General features: G+C 40.9%; 1 protein-coding gene across 2 annotated transcripts in view; it reads left to right on the forward strand.

The window, feature by feature from the left end:
* Positions 1-19,758, forward strand: part of ARFGEF3 (ARFGEF family member 3) — a 177,229-nt gene that overhangs the window by 148,563 nt on the left and 8,908 nt on the right. For both annotated transcript variants that reach the window (XM_061428114.1, XM_061428116.1), the window contains 8 exons: positions 363-507; positions 3,444-3,572; positions 5,531-5,707; positions 7,201-7,315; positions 8,068-8,170; positions 8,343-8,474; positions 11,017-11,138; positions 18,025-19,243. In XM_061428114.1, coding sequence (XP_061284098.1) covers positions 363-507; positions 3,444-3,572; positions 5,531-5,707; positions 7,201-7,315; positions 8,068-8,170; positions 8,343-8,474; positions 11,017-11,138; positions 18,025-19,243 — 2,142 coding nt within the window. The remainder of the gene's footprint in view (positions 1-362; positions 508-3,443; positions 3,573-5,530; positions 5,708-7,200; positions 7,316-8,067; positions 8,171-8,342; positions 8,475-11,016; positions 11,139-18,024; positions 19,244-19,758) is intronic.

Consider the following 19,758-nt stretch of genomic DNA (forward strand, 5'->3'; position numbering starts at 1 on the left):
TCAGTGCTCCCCATAGAACAACTCACCCACAGGCAAAAATTTTTTAAATGTTTCATGGTTCCCTTCACAGGTTTATAGGAGTCTATAAAACTCCTATGCCACTGAGATACTGAAAAGGTATCCACAGAATCTTCTTCTAGCTTTGTGTTACCATTGACTCTTATTTTATCTGCTTCACAGGATCAATGCCTCTTGTGAGCTGCCTTATGCTTTCAAATCACAGCCAAGTTTAAAACTTTCCTAGACTGGGAACTTTTCTGGTTTTCTCTCCACCTTTTCTTACCTGTGTATAGTTTTGTTTTGATTTAATAGAGTGCAGCTTTTTCCAGTATATAATTGCAGTTTGGTGTTTTTTTATTTAGTTATTGGCCAAAATCTACAAAATGCCCTTGAAGCCAATATTCCTTAGTGGGCGACTTGCTAGCTTGCCCCGAAGACTTCAGGAGCAGTCAGCGAGCAGTGAGGATGGAATTGAGTCAGTCTTGTCTGACTTTGATGACGACACTGGTAAGTTAATTGAGCTAAACTGGGTTATTTGCTATGTTTGTATTCCCAAAAGCTGAAGTCAAGAATTCAGTAGCTCATAGATCATAAATGACCATCCACGTACATTGTTATTATTTATAATTCAAACAGAACAAGCCTACCTAAAGTTTCCATGGACTCTTCAAAAACATTTTACAATCAGGGTCTCCAGGCACCTCACTCCAGTACTCTTGCCTGGAGAATCCCATGGACAGAGGAGCCGGGTGGGCTGCAGTCCATGGGGTTGCTGAGGGTCGGACATGACTGAGTGACTTCACTTTCACTTTTCACTTCATGCATTGGAGAAGGAAATGGCAACCCACTCCAGTGTTCTTGCCTGGAGAGTCCCAGGGACGGGGGAGCCTGGTGGGCTGCCGTCTATGGGGTTGCACAGAGTCTGACACGACTGAAGTGACGCAGCAGCAAACCTATCCTTTTTAGATGGATGTGTGTGTGTGTGTATGTTAGTTGCTCAGTCATGTCTGACTCTCTGTGATCCCATGGACTGTAGCCCACCAGGCTCCTCTGTCCATGGGATTCTCCAGGAAAGAATATTGCAGTGGGATGCCATTCCCTTCTCCAGGGGATCTTCCTGAGCCAGGGATCGAACCCAGGTCTCCTTCATTGCAGGCAGATTCTTTACTGTCTGAGCCATCACAGAAGCCCCCCTTTTAGATGGCTACCTCCATCTGAAACCAGTGTAGATTTGCAGATTCCACTAAACAAAGTTTCTAACTCCAAATTCTCTTGAATTTAGCAAATTGGGTTGTGGTTGCATTTGGTGCATTGATACTTAAAATGACTGATAATTGTCTTTAATTCCTTCTAGGAAACACAGTCATTATATAATTACTTCTTATAGGACTATTTGGTTAGAGACTGGGGAAATTAAGCCATTACAGAAGAAAGAATCAGTTTGTGACTGGGTGAAGCTGAAGACTCATTAAAAGAATAAGTTTAAAGAATGTTTCAAATTAGTTCCTGTGTAATTTCCTGTGAATTCCAGTTCAAACTAGTAACTGGATAATTTTCAGATTGGTTCACTCTTGTTCACTTTTACTATCTTCTAATCCAGATTACTCTGTCCTGTTTCTAGACCTAAAAATGGAAATGATATCCTTCTAGGGATGTAATATCTGGGCATAGGTGTTTCAAACCCTTGTAAAAGGACTTTTGGGAAAAAAAGATTTTTTAATTTACTTTCTGTTTTTAATTCTTCTGTTTTATTTTTCAGATGCAAATTCATTTATGGGGATGTCTAAAAATTTTCCGGTTTTGCATAGGGATCATTAACAGTGAAACCTTACAATTTCAGACTAGTTGTTAGGAAAATTATAGGAACGAATAAATATCTAATATAGAAAACAAGTAGATGTTGGAAAGTGGCTAGGTGCTGCCTGATAGAGCTTTCACTTAAATGATTAGGTAAGAATTTTTACTTAGCATCTTAAAACTCCAACCCAGAAAATTAAAAGCTTAAGTTGCTTGTCTATAATACAGTCTTTAAAACAGTTGTAAACCATTTGTACAAGTAACAGTGAGCATTCCCTTCCCATTTTTGCAAATTGCTAATCTTTTTTTTATTCTAGGCCGCCCACCCAAGAAAACAGATCAAGTTCAGCCAAGCACCAATCTAAGATTTCCAACAGTATAAATTCATTAAGGGCTTTAAAGTTATGTATGTAAAATATCAGAGAAAAGAATAAAGGCTTTAAGTTGGTGTTAAAAATTACTCCTTATCATTGATACGTTTAGATAGTATTCCTGTTTCTGAAGGCAAATAACTGCTTTTCCATTTTCCTATGGAAATTTCAAACACATGTAAAACTAGACAGGATGGTATAAGGAACCTTCATATACCCATCACCCAACCAATTTGCCAGTTTTCTAAAGTATATCAGTTAATTTTCATAATTCATGTGAGCTCTACATTACATGCTTGTCTGCTCCATCTCTTAAATCCTTGTCAATCTATAGATCTTCCTCTTCAAGTTTATTTGTTGAAGGAGTGAGGTTTTTGTCCTGTAGAGTTTTCCTCTTGGATTTTATTGGTTGCACCCCTTATAGTGATGTTTGACATGTTTTTCTGTCCTCTGCATAACCTATTAATTAGTCTGTCCACCCTGCTTACATTTTGAGGCTCATGAGAATTTTTTATCACCTAGTTTTTTATACTTATTGTCCATGACTTTGGTTTTGCCTCCTATTGACAGGAATATTCAAAATTAGGGAAGTATTTTTTTTTTAGTGGGAATATTTAAAAACTGGATCTTCTCATAGTTTTCTTTTGCTGAACAATTAGAAGTATTAAAACAAAATGTAGAATGAGCTGTTTTGTATATTCTATTCTAGATACTTTTGTACCTCGACAAAATGTGGTGTGTACATACAATGGGATACAATTCATTAATGAGATTATAATGCATGCTACAACATGGGTGTACCTTGAATACATTATCCTTAGTAAAATAAGCCAGACACAGGTTGCCAGGGGCTGGAGTGAAGGGGAAAATGCAGAGTTATTGTTACCAGTTACTGAAGTAATGAAAAAGCTTTGGAAATTAATGGTAATGATGGTTGCAGTAATACCACTGAATCACACATATTAAAATGGCAACTTTTTGTTTATACATATATCTATAATAAATTTTTAAAGGATTAAGGTGACGGAACTAAAAGGATGCATCATTTGTATCATCAGCTCCTGTGAACAGTATTTCTTCCCCTTTGACTTTGTCAGAATAGGAAATCAATTTGTCCATATTTACAGGCACTGAAGGCTGCCTTACGGGGTGACGGCTTACATCCCTATAGCTAGGCAGTTTACAGAAGCCTTTTACATATAGTGTTCACCGTGATCTTGTGATGATTATGTGTTGCTAGGCTGAATTTCACAGAGGTCTGCTTTTGGCTTCCAGGTCTGATCGAAGTCTGGATCATCCTCTTGGAGCAGCTCACAGCAGCTGTGTCCAACTGTCCACGTCAGCACCAACCCCCCACTCTGGATTTGCTCTTTGAGCTGTTGAGAGATGTTACCAAAACACCTGGTAAGTATTTTTATGTCTGTCTTTTCAGGGCATTTTTATACATATAGCTCTTTCCAGCAAGGTATTTCTGTGTCTGTTTCACTGCTGTAATGCTAGACAGCATAACAAATGCTCAATACATATATTTTTAATGGCTGCGACTCAGTGACTTTTAAGACATGTCCTTGTACTATTTATGGGTTTCCCACCAGGTCATTTCTAAATAATGGGTGGGCCAGTTAGTTGAATGTGTTGAACCCCACAATATTCAGGCCAAAGCTCTGGTATCAGTGTCCCCTTAAGCCAGCTGGCTTTCTCTGTTCCATGGTTCCAGCCTTCCTCTTTGGCTAGGTCACACATGCTCTTAGCCCCAGGGCATCAGTAGGCTCACCAGATCTACCACTGATATGAACCAGCCACTCAAATGTATATATAATATAGAGAGCAATATCTTAATTGTATAAGGGGAATTGATGATTAAATTTAGGGAAAGACATCTAGTGATTACCCTGATAATACAGGGGGAAAGTGGCCCTTGGGAATTTCTTTCTTGTAATGAGTTAGTTAGGGCTTAGCATGCACATTGAATCAGCCAAATTTTCCCAAGATCAAAGAAATCTTTTATAGAAATTTTAGGTTTCACTGATAGAACCACAAATGAAACCACCAATTTAATTCCATAGTGATAAGAGGAGCTTTGTATTCAACATAAATTGATGATAACTTGATAATTGATACTATTTTAAGGTCCATAACAAAGTTTATATCAGAATTATTTTTAGGAAAACCATTATCACTACTCCTATGCATTAAAAAGTTAAAGATTTTCTATCTAAGAATAAGCAGATATTTTATAGAATGAATTATATGCCATTATTTGAAATCTATTTTATTGGTCAGTGCCATTTTCTTCTAAGTGTGGGTGAAGTAGCCCAATAATTCTACTTCTAGAAATCTATTAAAGGAAATTGATAGTAATGAAGATAAAAATCTATACATAATGAAAATTGCTCAAGCATCTTGAATACCAAAATAATTATGAACAACATAAATGGGTTAAGTATATTATGGTAAAAGCATGTAATATTCTATAAGCATTAAAATGAATATTTGTGAATAGTATTTAATGACATGAATATTTATAAGGCACTATATTAAAATATATATATAGTGTGTAGCACAATCTCAACTTTATGTGAAGCATTTATAAATACAGATACCCAAACATATGTACATTCAAAAAGTACTAGAAGGAAACACATCAAAATATTTTCTTCCTTTGTATTCTGATGTTTTCTGTATTTATGATAAAAAGCATACCTTGCTTTTGTAATCAGAATTTTAAAAATCTATCAACATTTCCACAAAGATTCTTACTGCATTGTTCATAAAGCAAAATATAGAAACCTCTTAAATGTCCATTAGTAAGGGAATGGATAAGTAAACTAATGTATATACACTTTGAGTAATTTGGAAAAGAATGTAGTAATAAAAATGAGGAATATCTAAATTTGCTGACAAAGAGTGATCTCTAACACATACTGTTAAGGGCAAAATAATAATACAGACCAAGGTTTACAATATCCCGTTTATAAAAAGTAATAAAACTATATTCCTCTTTTCATATAAATATATGTACTTACAGTTTAAAGGGTACAAACCCTATGCATGTGTGTATTGTATGTTTATGTCTGGGGACTAAGGAATTGATCAAGTGATGCTTTAGCTTCATCAGCATTATTTGAATTTGTAGTGAGTATATTTGTGTATTTCTTGTGTAATTAAAATCATGCAGAAACAAGAAAAATGTCACCAAAGACCATATATTCCCCAGTCAGTGGTAAATTCCCTGATCCGTCTCAGACAATGGAGAGCTCCTTCAAAAGAGATAGGCAGGGCCATGAGATGGCAGAGAGCTTCCCTTTAATTGCAGGAGAGGTGCTAAGGTCACAATTCTGACACTGGCTTTGCTTTTTCAGGACCAGGGTTTGGCATCTATGCAGTCGTTCACCTTCTCCTTCCTGTGATGTCTCTTTGGCTTCGCCGTAGCCATAAAGACCATTCTTACTGGGACATTGCCTCAGCTAACTTCAAGCATGCCATTGGTCTGTCCTGTGAGCTGGTGGTGGAGCACATTCAGAGCTTTATCCACTCAGGTATCTGTGGTACCAGAGCAGCTCATACTGAGTCGTCGTTTAGTAGCATCGTTGTCTAAAAGTGCCTAGTAAAGACCAGTGTGTGATTTTAGTCCTGGAAATTATTAAGAGAGAATTACATGGTCATTGCCAGCCTTATGCAGGAAACATGAAACACAGGTTCAAACCCTGGATCAGGAAGATCCCCTGGAGGAAGGCATGGCAATCCACTCCAGTATTCTTGCCTGTCCTCCTCGGTCAGAGGAGCTGAGCAGTTTATAGTCTGTGGGGTCACAAAGAGTTGGACACAACTTAGCACGCACGCAAAAGATAAAACACCTAATAAGGTCTAGGATATCTATGCATTAGGAGAGGGAAGGCAAGTTCAAGTATTGATATGTAAGAAATTGAAATATCTGTATAGCCTGGGGGTAAGGGAAGGATGTATCCCATTATCCTGTTGCATCTGGGGAGTGGTTTTAGGAAAGGCTCAAATTATGGGCAGGAAGTTACTTAACAGGTAAGGGGTGAAGAGAGAGGTCTTAATGTCTGTGGCACTTTGGAAAAGATTTGGAAGTGTGGGGTGGATGATATGTCGACGTCAGCAGATGGAGAGGGAGCTAGAGGCAGGAGAAATCTGTCAGCTGTTGTACCAATGGAGTAATATTTGTGAAATATGGATTCTTGTTCATGATTCTTGCCGTGGAAACAGGAGAAATCTTGCTGCTCGCCCTAGAGGTTATAGGGGAAAGGTGTTGTACAGAAGTATAAAGGAAGAGGTGAGATTAGAGAAACTCATGAGGACTTGACCCCAAAGGAGAGTCAGAAAGCAAAGATAAGAAATGGGGTCTCTACTAAGCACAAAACACACGGACTGAAAAAGAAGAGAAACACATGTAGCCACAACCACATTCCTAGGGGTAGTGTTTCTGTCCAGGTCAGGGCTTTGCCCAGCTCAGGATCCTTGCAGATTCTACCGAGAATTGGTTGTGTTGCATTGCAAAGACTTTGTGGAAAACAGAATGTGATTTTGGAAGGTCTTATTTTCTTTAGTCTGGGGACAGTATGCAGACTGAAGCCAAACTGAAAAGGTTCAAGAAGTGGTAGTTAATACAAGATGTTTTGTTTACTAAGAGTATTTAATTAAATATATTAATAATTCAACTAGCAGCAGTAAGGAATATTTGTTTTATCTTTCCCTTTAAGAATTAACATATTTTACTAGTTAGTATTCAATCTGTATAATAGTATATGTTCTATTCTGCTTAAGTAGATGAATTATATACTTTGAAAAGTCAGCCTCATGCATTTCATCTTGATATATCCAGAAATGGATGGAACAAGCCAAGATTAGATAAAAATCCAAGAAAATTTGTGTTGTAATGGCCATTTTTCTCATTGTTCTATTTTCTTTATATTTCTGCATGTTTTCACACTCAGCCTTCCCTCTTTCGCCATTCAGCCCATTCCTTTGCAGTACCATTGAATGCAGTCTCACTTTGATTTCCCTGTAGACATCAGGTATGAGAGCATGATCAACACCATGCTGAAGGACCTCTTTGAGCTACTGGTAGCATGTGTAGCCAAGCCCACAGAAACCATCTCCCGAGTAGGCTGCTCCTGTATTAGGTGAGAAAAAGGTTTCCTGACTCTCTACAGTTTTTATTATGAAGTCCAGGAAAATTAAATTCTTTTGTGGTAGCAATCTACTTTTTATAAATTAAAAATGACTATGCTACTAATTCTTCATTTCATTCAATTGGCAAATATATATTGTGGAAGTCATTAAACAGGGTGCTCTACTGCCCAGAAAGTGACGTGACCAAGATACCTACCCTTCGGGAGCATATAACGTGTTCTAAAGCACAGAACAGGCAGAGTCATGGGGAGAGTGATAACAGTGAGGGGGAACTAAAAAGGCAATTGAAGGACAAGAAGCCTGGGGAGCAGGGCGGTTGGCAGGAGCTTTGGTAATGATACTTGGTCAGCGCTCCCAAGGTGGGCAAGCTTCTGATAGGTGGTGACTTTGTAAGCAGAGGAATAGCATGAACAATTACATAGAGATAAGAATTACAAGTGACAAGGGGGTTTTGTTTCGCTATGTGTAGAGGAGCAGTGGAAAACGGGGCTAGAATAGGAAAATTTGTATAGAATATATATATATAGTCTTGCATGAGAACCTAAAGTTTAAACATTGGCCTCTTTGTAATGGGGGCCCATTTTTATATCCAGTGGGTTAGGAAATAGTGGGAGCCCAAAACCCAAAGATAAAAAATAGCAAGTCTTAGGGAAACTGCAGACTAAATCTAGGCACTCGCTGGGAAGGGCCTACCTTTTGTGACATTAAAACGTCTGAATGCAAGACTTGTCCCTCCTGGCAGGTACGTCCTCGTGACAGCGGGCCCCGTGTTCACGGAGGAGATGTGGAGGCTGGCCTGCTGTGCCCTGCAGGACGCCTTCTCGGCCACACTCAAGCCGGTGAAGGTGAGCCACTCAGAGGCGAGAGCAGGGCGCCTGCCTCCTAGCAGGCGGTCTCACTCGGTGAGAACGAAGTAGCCATGTCAGTACTTTGTCCCAGACTCTGTGGCAGTGTCAGATCCATGACCGGGCCTGGAGCTGTGCGCACCCAGCAAACGACCACTGTGTTGCTCCCTAGGACCTGCTGGGCTGCTTCCACAGTGGCACCGAGAGCTTCAGCGGCGAAGGCTGCCAGGTGAGGGTGGCCGCCCCGTCCTCCTCCCCGAGTGCCGAGGCCGAGTACTGGCGCATCCGAGCCATGGCTCAGCAGGTAAGGGCGGGGGCTTTTGATCTCAGGGGCTCAGGAAGCTTGAGATGCTGTTGGAGGTCCTTCTCAAAGGCTGTGCATCACCAAACTGCCTTTCTTTCCCTTGGGGACATAAACCTCCCGGCTCTGACCAGTGCTGATCTTTACTAGAAACAACTTGAACCCAATCACCAGCATTAAGGTCCTCTCACCATCTCTAGCTTGTTACATCCTCCAGGATCCTGATCACATGGGGTCCTTTTCCACCTGGACTCTGCACTCCATATATAATTTGCTTGCCCTGCTTATAAATATTTACTGCAATATTGTTGTTAATCCTCAACTATGAGTGCTTAAGTTAGGATGGCAAACTTGTTTGTGTTTTCCTATATCTCCCATAAGGAGCATAGAGCTTAATAAATTTGAGTTGAATGTTAACAACTCAGTAAAATTAAAATGTATTTGTCCATGCAGGAATCACCATGTACCAGTGACTTTTTCTTCCTAACACATGGCAGAATTCATAAATATTGGTTGTAAGCCAAGCCAGGAGCAGAGAACATATTCTGTATATTTTTCTTGGCAGTCCTGGAACAGGGCAGATAGAAGGCACTTATTAAATGTTTGTTGGGTCAATGAATCACAGAAGGCCTTAGCTTTATTGTGGGCCACAGATACGCACTCAAAAACTTAAGTGACCTGTCAATCTGCCTCTAAGAAACCCTGCATGGGGCTTTCATCAATAGTGTACCTTAATTCATGTATATTCATAACAGGTCTATTCATAATAGAGGAAGAACAAAAGTCGACTAAATTCCAAACCACTATTGATTGGCTAAATTCTATCATGAATTAGCAACAGACATATTTGAATTGTGTTTTCCTATGCAGAAGATAGTTTACATATACAAGTGCTTAAAATATTAAGCGGTTTTTATAAATGCATATGCACTAGGAAAATGAAGTGAGTTGGGGTTTATCTTCAAAAGTTCCCTTTCTCTACAAAATCTATTTAACTTCTTAAGAGAATCTCCCCTCAGCACACTGATAACCCAGGATGCCCCGAGTATCAATGTAAAGAACTCAGTCACGTTCACATTGTCAGTGGAGAAGTCTCTTGTCAAGTCTGCTCCTCAGCTCAGCACGTGGGACAAGAACCTCCCACCTTCAGCTCCGCTTTCATCTGCTGAGCACATCCCTCCCCTCAGCAGTAAGTCTGACCAGGAACCATAAGGGAAGGCAAGAGTGTGGGCCTCCAGAGGGGTGGTTTCTCCAAGTAGGGAACTATCCCACCTGGCTAGATGCAGAATTTTTCCATGTGCCTCCAATGGTCTTTTCAACCACATCCTACCACATAGCGAGAAAATGGAATCCTGTTCTGAAATAGATTATTAATGGAGAAGAACAGCTAATGAATCTTTCATTTCCTAATATGTCTTTCTTCTTCTGTCATAAACCGTCCTCCCATATTCACTCTTCTGCTGCTGCTGCTAAGTCACTTCGTCATGTCCAACTCTGTGTGACCCCATAGACGGCAGCCCACCAGGCTCCCCCGACCCTGGGATTCTCCAGGCAAGAACACTGGAGTGGGTTGCCATTTCCTTCTCCAATGCGTGAAAGTGAAGTCGCTCAGTCGTGTCCGACTCTTAGCGACCCCATGGACTGCAGCCCTCTAGGCTCCTCCATCCATGAGATTTTCCAGGCAGGAGTACCCAATATTCAGTTATGATAATTTAACGAAATTTGGGGCTTCCCTCATAGCTCAGTTGGTAAAGAATCTGCCTGCAATGCAGGAGACCTAGGTTCGATTCCTGGGTCCAGAAGATCCCCTGGAGAAGGAAATGGCAACCCACTCTAGTATTCTTGCCTGGAAAATCCCATGGACAGAGGAGCCTGGCTGGCTACAGTCCATGGGGTCGCAAGAGTTGGACACGACTTAGTGACTAAACCACCACCACCAAAATTTGGAAAAAGAAAGTTCTTTAAAAACACTCATTTTCAAAGGTAAGTCATGAAAGTGGATTAAATAACATCAAATGAAATCATTTAGATCAGAATCCAAGCAGTGGTTACTATTTTCTAAGTCACTTCTCCCAGTGTCTAATAGAGTAACATGGCCACATCACTGTCCTGAAAGGAGAGGTCCCAATTAATTTCCCATTCCTGCATAGGATAGATGTACCAAACAGACCTCTAAACCAGAGAGGATCTCTTGCAAACATAGCCCCTTTTTATTTACTCTTAATATTAAATGTCAGTCCTTGCTGTTTGGAATGTAATGACTTGTCAGGTGGTAGAAGCAGTAGTGTTATTACTATTAGTGCCAGCAGCTAACATTTATGGGAATATTTACTCTTCTAGTGCTCTGCATGTGTTAATACACTTATTAATTCATTTAATTCAACAAACATACCAAGTAGGAAACCATCACTGACCTCATTTTAGAGGTGAGAAAATGAGGAGAAAGAGGACGCCTCTGGCCGAGGAACATCCATCCAGCTGATCCCTGGTAGAGGCAGGTCAAGGATGGTGGCACTCTGAACTGTACCTTTCTCTACCTGTGCAGGTATTTATGTTGGATACCCAGTGCTCACCAAAGACTCCAAACAACTTCGATCATGCTCAGTCCTGTCAGCTCATTATTGAACTGCCTCCTGATGAGAAGCCAAATGGGCATACCAAGAAAAGGTAAGCAGCTAAACTTCAACAGGGAGAGCACATACCAACAGGAAAGTTCATTTATTCCCAGCTCTTGTTCATTGTAATTCAGTCTTCAGCCGAGAATGCTGAAAACAACTGGGGAATCACTTAGCAAAGGTTTTCATACAAAACTGTTAATTTCCCACATTTCACATGTCTTAGCTTGCTAGGACTGCCATAACAAAGTACTGGGTGGCTTAAACAATAGAAATTTAATTTCTCACAGTTCTGGTCTCTTTGGAGGCCTTCCTCCTTGACTTCGAGATGAATGCCTGCTCCCTGTGCCTTCCCATGGTCTCCCCTCTGTGTCTATGTCCAGATTTCCTCTTCCTATAAGGACACCAGTCATTTGATTAGGGTCCATACTAATGCCCTCAGTTTAACCTAATTGCTTCTTTAAAGATCCTTTTTCCGAGTACATATTCTGTGACGTTAGGACTTCTGTGAATTTGGGGAGGATACAACTCAATGTATCTATAGCATCGTACATATTATAATCCTTTTTTTCTTCCTGCTTTTTGTGGCTTGTTTTTTTAATAATCGTTTTTTAAAAAGTAATTTGAGGCCTGATCCATACTATTTCAGTGAGATATTTCTCATGAGCAGTACAGTTGTTAGGATAGAGAAAGATTTGTGTGTGCCACAAGAAACTTGCCTTTTTAAATACCATCATATTGCCTAAAAATGATTGTTCCTAGAGTTTAGAATGAAGCCAATGACTTAAAGTTTCCATTTTTAAACTTCTGACACACTAATCCACCTGTGCATGAGGAAACATTCAGGGAGACTGCGGAGCAGCGGACAAATCCAGGTCTGGCCAAGTGCAGTACCTGTGTCCTTTCCCATTTAAGGGAAAGAGTGCGATTTTTTCAAAAGTTACAGCAGTTAATATACCAGTTTGATTAATACACCTAATTTGGGTAAAATTTCTAGGTACTGATTTTTTAGTCAAGCATGTATGGTACATACAAAAGACTGTGGAAGGTTCATAAGTTATAGACCATGAATAAAAATGAGATAACTAATGAACCTGCCACTGAACTTTACCAATATCCCATGTGCTCCTCCCGATCCTACCTGCTTCCCTCCACTGCAGGTCACTGTTCTACGTACCAATGGCTGTACACTCCTTTCTACATCTTTAGGCTTTGATCTACTTTTAAATTTTAGTTCTTTATTTATATTTCTAGTCCCTTCAGCCAATTATTCCTGCTAAAATAATTTTTGAAGTAAAAGGAGAAAAAGGAATAAGCTGAATTCATATTACAAATAAAACATAGAAAAAAACAGGATCACCTAGTATTGCTGTGTTATTGGTTTAAAGGCTTTAACAGGTTAAGATTTAATAGACAATTACCCCCTCAATGAAGTTTCAGCAAAACAGGAAAAGTGTATTAAATTCTTTAGTAGAGACCACTATGCCTAAAAACATTCTCTAAAATTCTTTGAATGCTTTGCATTGTTGGACTGGACTCACTCACAGGGGCAATTCTTAGCATAGAAGGTAGTAAACAATGAGTTAGATGTAAGAAAAGTTTGTGTATCTGATGGTTAGGTGCCTCCTAAGAGGTCCAAATCGAAATCACCCATGGGAGGAAAAAAAATAGATAACTAAAACCAGATTGTAGCATTTAAGAGAAATTTGGGTTTCATTTTTAAGTCATTTTGACATTGACAACCCCATGACATTTAAATAAGCCCCATAATCTTAATTTGAGCTTTATGATGTACTTTTAACTGTGAATCTGTTTATCTCTGCTACTGATATTAGCATGTTTTAAGTCAGCCACTTGTTAAGCAGTTCACTCCAAATTACCCTGTCTGGAGGCTGGCTTGCCTGTACACCTTGCATCAGAAGCAGGAAGGGAAGGTGTAAGTTTCTCCACTTCAAGGTTCCCCTCATAAAGGGTGTGCTGGATAAAAATTACCTGTTGATTTTTGTTTGCTCCAGATCTGTCTTGTCTCCTGTCAGCATAGATGATGAAGAAGAGTTGCAGATCTATAAAGAGTTATTTCACTGTTTCAATACTTTTCTGAAAGTTTGATCTCTTCAGTATTACTACTTCTTCGCCATGGCTTTCTTATTGCTGCATTATGTGGCTTAAACCTAAGGGGGATTCTCTGTCCTTTTTAACATGTTCAGTTAGAAATTTATCTCTCAAAGCATCAAAGGAAATACCTTGGTTGACAGGATGCTTTGACAGGGCTTTGATCAACTCGCTCTTTAGGCATTTGCTGGTAAAGGGCTTTGCATTTCTCAGGTAATAGGCAATATTTCCTGAGCTAGGCTGCTTATACCTTCAGAAGTCACACACACACACACACTCCCTGGGTATGCGTCTTACTTCAGGAGTCCAGGCTGCCAGTGGAAAGGGGCTGAGGTGTGAGAGCCATTGCTCCTGGAGACTATTTCCTCTGGGTGCCTACACTCAGCACTAACCTGGTTTTTCTTATTTTGTTTGAGTGTCTCTCTCACCATATACTTGCCCTGAAACAAGAAGATGAATAAGGCACTGCCTTGTCCCTTGAAGATTTATGGGGCAGTGGGGAGGCCAGATAAGTGACAGGATTTCCCTTCTTAGGGTCCTATAGTTGCAGACCTGAAGCAGTAGACCAAACTGGTGGCTTTCACAGCTGCTGCTTCAGAAGAGTACATGTTCAGGTCTCCTGATAACACCCCAAAAGTTACTTCTGTGGCAGGGACATTGAGAGGGATTGGGGAATTATTTTTTAATTGGTTCAGAGTTTGTTTGGGATGATGAAAAATGATGTAGAAATAGAGAGTGGTGATGATTACCCAACATTGTGTCTGTACTTAATGCCCATGAATTGAACTTTTAAAAATAGTTAATATAGTAACTTTAGGTTATATACATTTTGCCACAAAAAAAGTTGCTTAAGTGATTTGTTAGAAGGGGTTATGTGAGTTCTTTGAACTTATTCCATTTTTGCTGAAAGTACAGTGTTGTCTCTGAGATACCACTATGCAAAGGGCAAAGTCAGCCTTTCAAAAATGCATGGGAGGGTTTTTTTTTTTCTTCTTTGCTAGTTAAAATATTTTTCCTGCTAGTTATAAAAGTAATTTTTAAATTCATGGTCTAAAAAATGGCACAAATGAACTTATTTACAAAACAGGAAGAGTCACAGATGTAGAAAGCAAACTTATGGTTACGGGGGAGGTATACATGGGGAGATTGGTATTAACATATACACACTCCTGTATAGCACAAGTCTACTCAATACTCTAATTACCTATGTGGAAAAAGAATACTTAAATCCACTTTTTAGATATGTACAACTGATGCACTTGGCTATACACCTGAAACCAACACAACACTGTAAATCAATTGTACTCCAATAAAACTGTAAAAAGAATAAAGCAAAAAATATGAACAGATTTATAGTATGAATGAGTTATAATTTTGTCTTTATCCAGTTATGAGAATTAGTTTGCAACATGATCTAAGCTATTTTCATGAAATTCTAAGAGCAATGAAAAGAATGAGAAACCATAAACCCAAAGCCACACTGATGAATTCAAATATTTTCTTAGTACAGGAATCCAACCAAACAAAAGGGGCTGAATCACCAAGTATTTGAGCATTCACTTGTAATGTCGCTTTATCAGGTCTTTACACTGATTAGGAAATTTTCATGACTGGTGAGTTGCGTCTGCTTTTCAACCAGGAGATCTGGTCCGATGTCTAGAGAGTATTCACTTTCTCCCACTTCCCCCAAGTGCACATCCAAGGCCCACAGAGTTCCACGTCATTGCTGACAGAAAAGGATGCAAGGAAGGAATTAGCCTGTTCTGAGTGAATGCTTTCTCTTCTAGGTTTGCTTTAGAATGCTGAAAATTATCAATTTCTTTCTTTGAAAATGTTAGCCCTATAATACCTCTAAATTTAAACCTTTTCAATGTTTGGATCTCTTCTATCACACACTGGAAGAAATAAAACTTTTATACATACGCATCTAAAGCATGAACATTTTTGGTCCTGGAAAACTGGTTTGGTGCCTACAAACCAACTTCAATACGATTCTAGAACTTTGAGTTTGAAGATGGCAGAGCAGAAGGACGTGAGCTCACCTCTTCTTCCAGAAACCCAAATCACAACTAACTGCTAAATAACCATGGACAAAAAAAACACAGCCTGCCAAGAAAGATACCCTGTGTCCAAAGACAAATAAGCCACAGGAAGACAGTAGGAGGGGCACAATCGTGATAAAATCAAATCCCATACACACCAGGTGGGCGACCCACAAACTGGAATGGAAAACAGTTATACCATAGAAGTTCTCCCACAGGAGTAAAAGTTCTGAGCCCCACATCAGGCCCCCCCAGCTTGGGGGTCTGGCAACAGGAAGATGAGCTAATGAGGCCCCAGAGATTGTGGCCTTGAAAACAAGTGGGATTTGATTGCAGGAGTTCCACCAGACTAAGGAAAACAGAAACTCCACTCTCAGAGGGTACACACAGGGCCTCAAGTGGATAGCAACCAGAGGAAAAAAGCAATGACCTCATTCTCTTATGAGATCAAGCCACACTTACCTGCAAGTATTGGAACGTCTGCTGTGAAGGCAGTCGAGGGGCAGGTGTGGCTCGATGTGAACACTTGTGGCAGTCATTCTGGGGGAGTACTTGTTGGTGTGAGCCCTCGAGGAAGACTCCAGCTTAGCAACAAATGCTGAAGGAACTTCTGTAGGCAGAAAAGGCCACAACTAGAAATAAGAAAATTATCAAAGGAAAAGCTCAATGGTAAAGGCAAACATGCAATAAAGGTAGGAAATCATCCACACACAAATATGGTATCGAAGTTAGCAGTCATGAGAACAGGAGAGCACAAATGCAAGATAACTGGAAATGCATTCAGAATTAAAACACCAGCAGGGACTTCCCTGATGAATCCGCCTGCCAGTGCAGGGGACACAGGTTCGATCCCTGGTGTGGGAAGATTCCACATGCCTCGGAGATACTGGACTCATGTTCCACAACTAAGCCTGTGCACCTAGATCCTGTGCTCTGCAACAAGAGAAGCCACCTCAGTGAGAAGCCCATGCACTGAGACTAGAGAGTAGCCGTAGATCACTGAAACTAGAGAAGGCCTGCACAAAGCAAGAAAGACCCAGTATGGAAGTAAATAAATTAACATTAAAAAAACAGCAATTTAAAACAATCCTATTTATGTATAGACTGTTACAGTATCAAAACCTCATGATAACTGCAAGCCAAAAATCTACAGTGGATACACACACAAAAAAGTAAAAGGAATCCAAACACAATACTAAATTGAATGATCAAATCATGAGAGGACAAAAGAGGAAAGGAAGAAAAAAGATCTATAAAAACAAATCCAAAACAATTAATGAAATGGCACTAAAAACATACACATGGTGAGTGCTAAGTCGCTTCAGTCGTGTCCGACTCTGTGTGACCCAATGGACTGTAGCCTGCCAGGCTCCTCTGTCCATAGGATTCTCCAGGCAAGAATACTGGAATGGGTTGCCATGCCCTCCTCCAGAGGATCTCTCCAACCCAGGGATCAAACCCACGTCTCCTGCATCACAGGAGGATTCTTTACCACTGAGCCACTGGGAAGCCTCAGAACATACATATACCTTAAATGTTCCAACCAAAAGACATAGTCTGGTTGAATGGATACAAAAACAAGGCTTGTACACATGCTGTCTACAAGAGACCCATTTCAGATCTAGGGACACATACAGACTGAAAGTGAGAGAATAGAATAAGGTATTCCACGCAGATGGAAGTCAAAAGAAAGCTGGAGTAGCAATATTCATATCAAACAAAATACTTTAAGGACTATGACAAGAGACAAATAAGGATGCTACATAATGATCAGCAGATTGATGAAGATCTAAAAACTGTAAATATATATTCACCCAACACAGGAGCTGTACAACACACTATCATGTCCTGACTTTGTACTTTGAGAGGCTATCCCTGAACAAAATAAAATCATGCTTTTGGAGAAAAGAATACTGTGGAATCTTGCAATTAGCTATTTCTTGGAATTCCCTAGATAAGTAGCATAATAGAGGTTGTAAGCTCTTAAGCCTATCTTAGTGAAATAAAGACTTCATTCATAGAAAGGCAAGGAAAAGTGAAACTGAGGAAAAGAAATGAACTCAAAGGTCCAAGCGTAATGTTAATTATAATTTTTCTATTAAAAATTCCTCAGCCAATACTTTAAAAATAATAAAAGCCTTGGGTTTAAGGAAAAATGCCAAAGGGTAGGCTAAAGGCCAATTAGTGTTTTGTTGCCCTTAGTTGCTCAGTCATGTCCAACTCTGCGACCCCATGGACTGTAGCCCACCTGTCTATGGAATTCTGCAGCCAAGAATACTGGAATGGGTTACCATTTTCTCCTTCAGGGGTTCTTCTGGACCCAGGGATCAAACCCACGTCTCTTGCATCTCCTGAATTGGCAGGCAGATTCTTTACCACTGGTGCCACCTGGCAAGCCTAAAATTAATATAACTCAACAGAAACTGTTGTTTTCTTGGTTTGTTTACTACTCATAACCACAGAAGAAAACAGGTTATATACTGTAATTGTGCCTATGTTAAAAAGTTTTTATAAAATCGCTCTATTTCCCAAGGCTTGTTGACAACTGTTAACTCAGTATCATAACATTAATTCTATAGCTCCTAGAATTTTTTTGGTCAGGAATTCCATTATTTATGATTTGTCATCCTGTAATGTCATCCAAAAAATTTGTCCTTTTTGAAGAAAGACATTAAAATACGAGTAGTTTGTCATTTTGTCTAGTCATTCTGGTTTTGCTTTAAGGTAACTCATATAAGGCAGCAGGCTTTTAACCAATACTTTTTTTTTTTCTTTCATTTGAAGTGTTTCTTTCAGGGAAATTGTGGTGAGTTTACTATCCCATCAAGTATTACTCCAGAACTTATATGATATCTTATTAGAAGAGTTTGTCAAAGGCCCCTCTCCTGGGGAGGAGAAGATCCAAGGGCCAGAAACCAAGCTGGCTGGCTTCCTCAGATACATCTCCATGCAGAACCTGGCCGTCATCTTTGACCTCCTGCTGGACTCCTACAGGACGGCCAGAGAGTTTGACACCAGCCCAGGGCTGAAGTGCCTGCTGAAGAAAGTGTCTGGCATAGGGGGCGCTGCCAACCTCTACCGCCAGTCTGCCATGAGTTTCAACATTTATTTCCACGCACTGGTCTGTGCTGTTCTTAGCAACCAAGAAACCATCACTGCTGACCAAGTGAAGAAGGTCCTTTTTGAGGACGATGAGAGGAGCACAGATTCGTCCCAGCAGTGTTCATCAGAAGATGAAGACATTTTTGAGGAGACTGCCCAGGTGAGCCCCCCGAGAGGCAAAGAAAAGAGGCAGTGGAGGGCTCGGATGCCCTCGCTCAGCGTCCAGCCCGTCAGCAACGCGGACTGGGTGTGGCTGGTCAAGAGGCTTCACAAGCTGTGCATGGAGCTGTGTAACAACTACATCCAGATGCACCTGGACCTGGAAAACAGTATGGAGGAGGCCCCAATCTTCAAGAGTGACCCTTTCTTCATCCTTCCCTCCTTCCAGTCGGAGTCCTCCACCCCTTCCACCGGGGGCTTCTCAGGGAAAGACACGCCTTCCGAGGATGACCGCAGTCAGACCCGGGATCATGCCGGCGAGCCTCTGAGCCTGAGGGGGACCAGCGGGGAGCTGCTGCTGCTGCCCCCGAGCCCCAAGGTGGAGAAGAAGGATCCCAGCCGCAAGAAGGAGTGGTGGGAGAACGCGGGCAACAAAATCTATACCATGGCAGCCGACAAGACCATCTCAAAGCTGATGACCGAGTACAAGAGGAGGAAACAGCAGCACAACCTGCCTGTCTTCCCCAAAGAGATCAAGGTGGAGAAGAAGGGAGAGGTGCTGGGCGCCAGGGGCCAAGGCTCCCCACTGCTCCAGCGACCCCAGCACCTGGTGGACCAGGGGCAGATGCGGCACTCTTTCAGCGCCGGCCCTGAGCTGCTGCGCCAGGAGAAGAGGCCCCGCTCCGGCTCCACCGGCAGCTCCCGGAGTGTCTCCGCGAGGGACGCAGAAGCCCAGATCCAGGTGGGTCCCCGCTCACCAGAGGATGCAAAGGGCTGCGCCTGGCTATGCAGGAGGGTGGCTAGGTACAAGGGATCCACCTGTCCCCCCTCTGGGAGCACTCAGACACGTCCCGAGCCTCCAAGATATAGGATCCATCAGTATATCCTTGTGAAACTGAAATCTTACTCTCAGATAATTTCAGAAATTCTTTTTATGGATTATAACAGATACTGTCCAGAATGTCCAGAATTAGGACCCCTCCTCCCCCCCCCACCCCCCGCTGTGTAAATAAGATGACTCCAAAGCTTAGAAAATGAATGGACTTTAACTGGCATCCAGTCCTGAGTTTCCCCTTTGAAGTTAGCACTGAAGCAATTCTCTAGTTGGGAAAACTTACGTAAATGGAAAAGGCAAAGTACACATTATGTGGTTATTCCAGTGAATCGTTGTTCTAGCCCATTCTGAGCACAAAATTCTCATTCTTCAGAGTGTTCCTATTCCTTTATATATTTAATAATTGTAATTCTATGGTACAT

Source organism: Bos javanicus, chromosome 9 (genome assembly GCF_032452875.1).
Source record: "Bos javanicus breed banteng chromosome 9, ARS-OSU_banteng_1.0, whole genome shotgun sequence".
Classification (NCBI taxonomy): domain Eukaryota; kingdom Metazoa; phylum Chordata; class Mammalia; order Artiodactyla; family Bovidae; genus Bos; species Bos javanicus.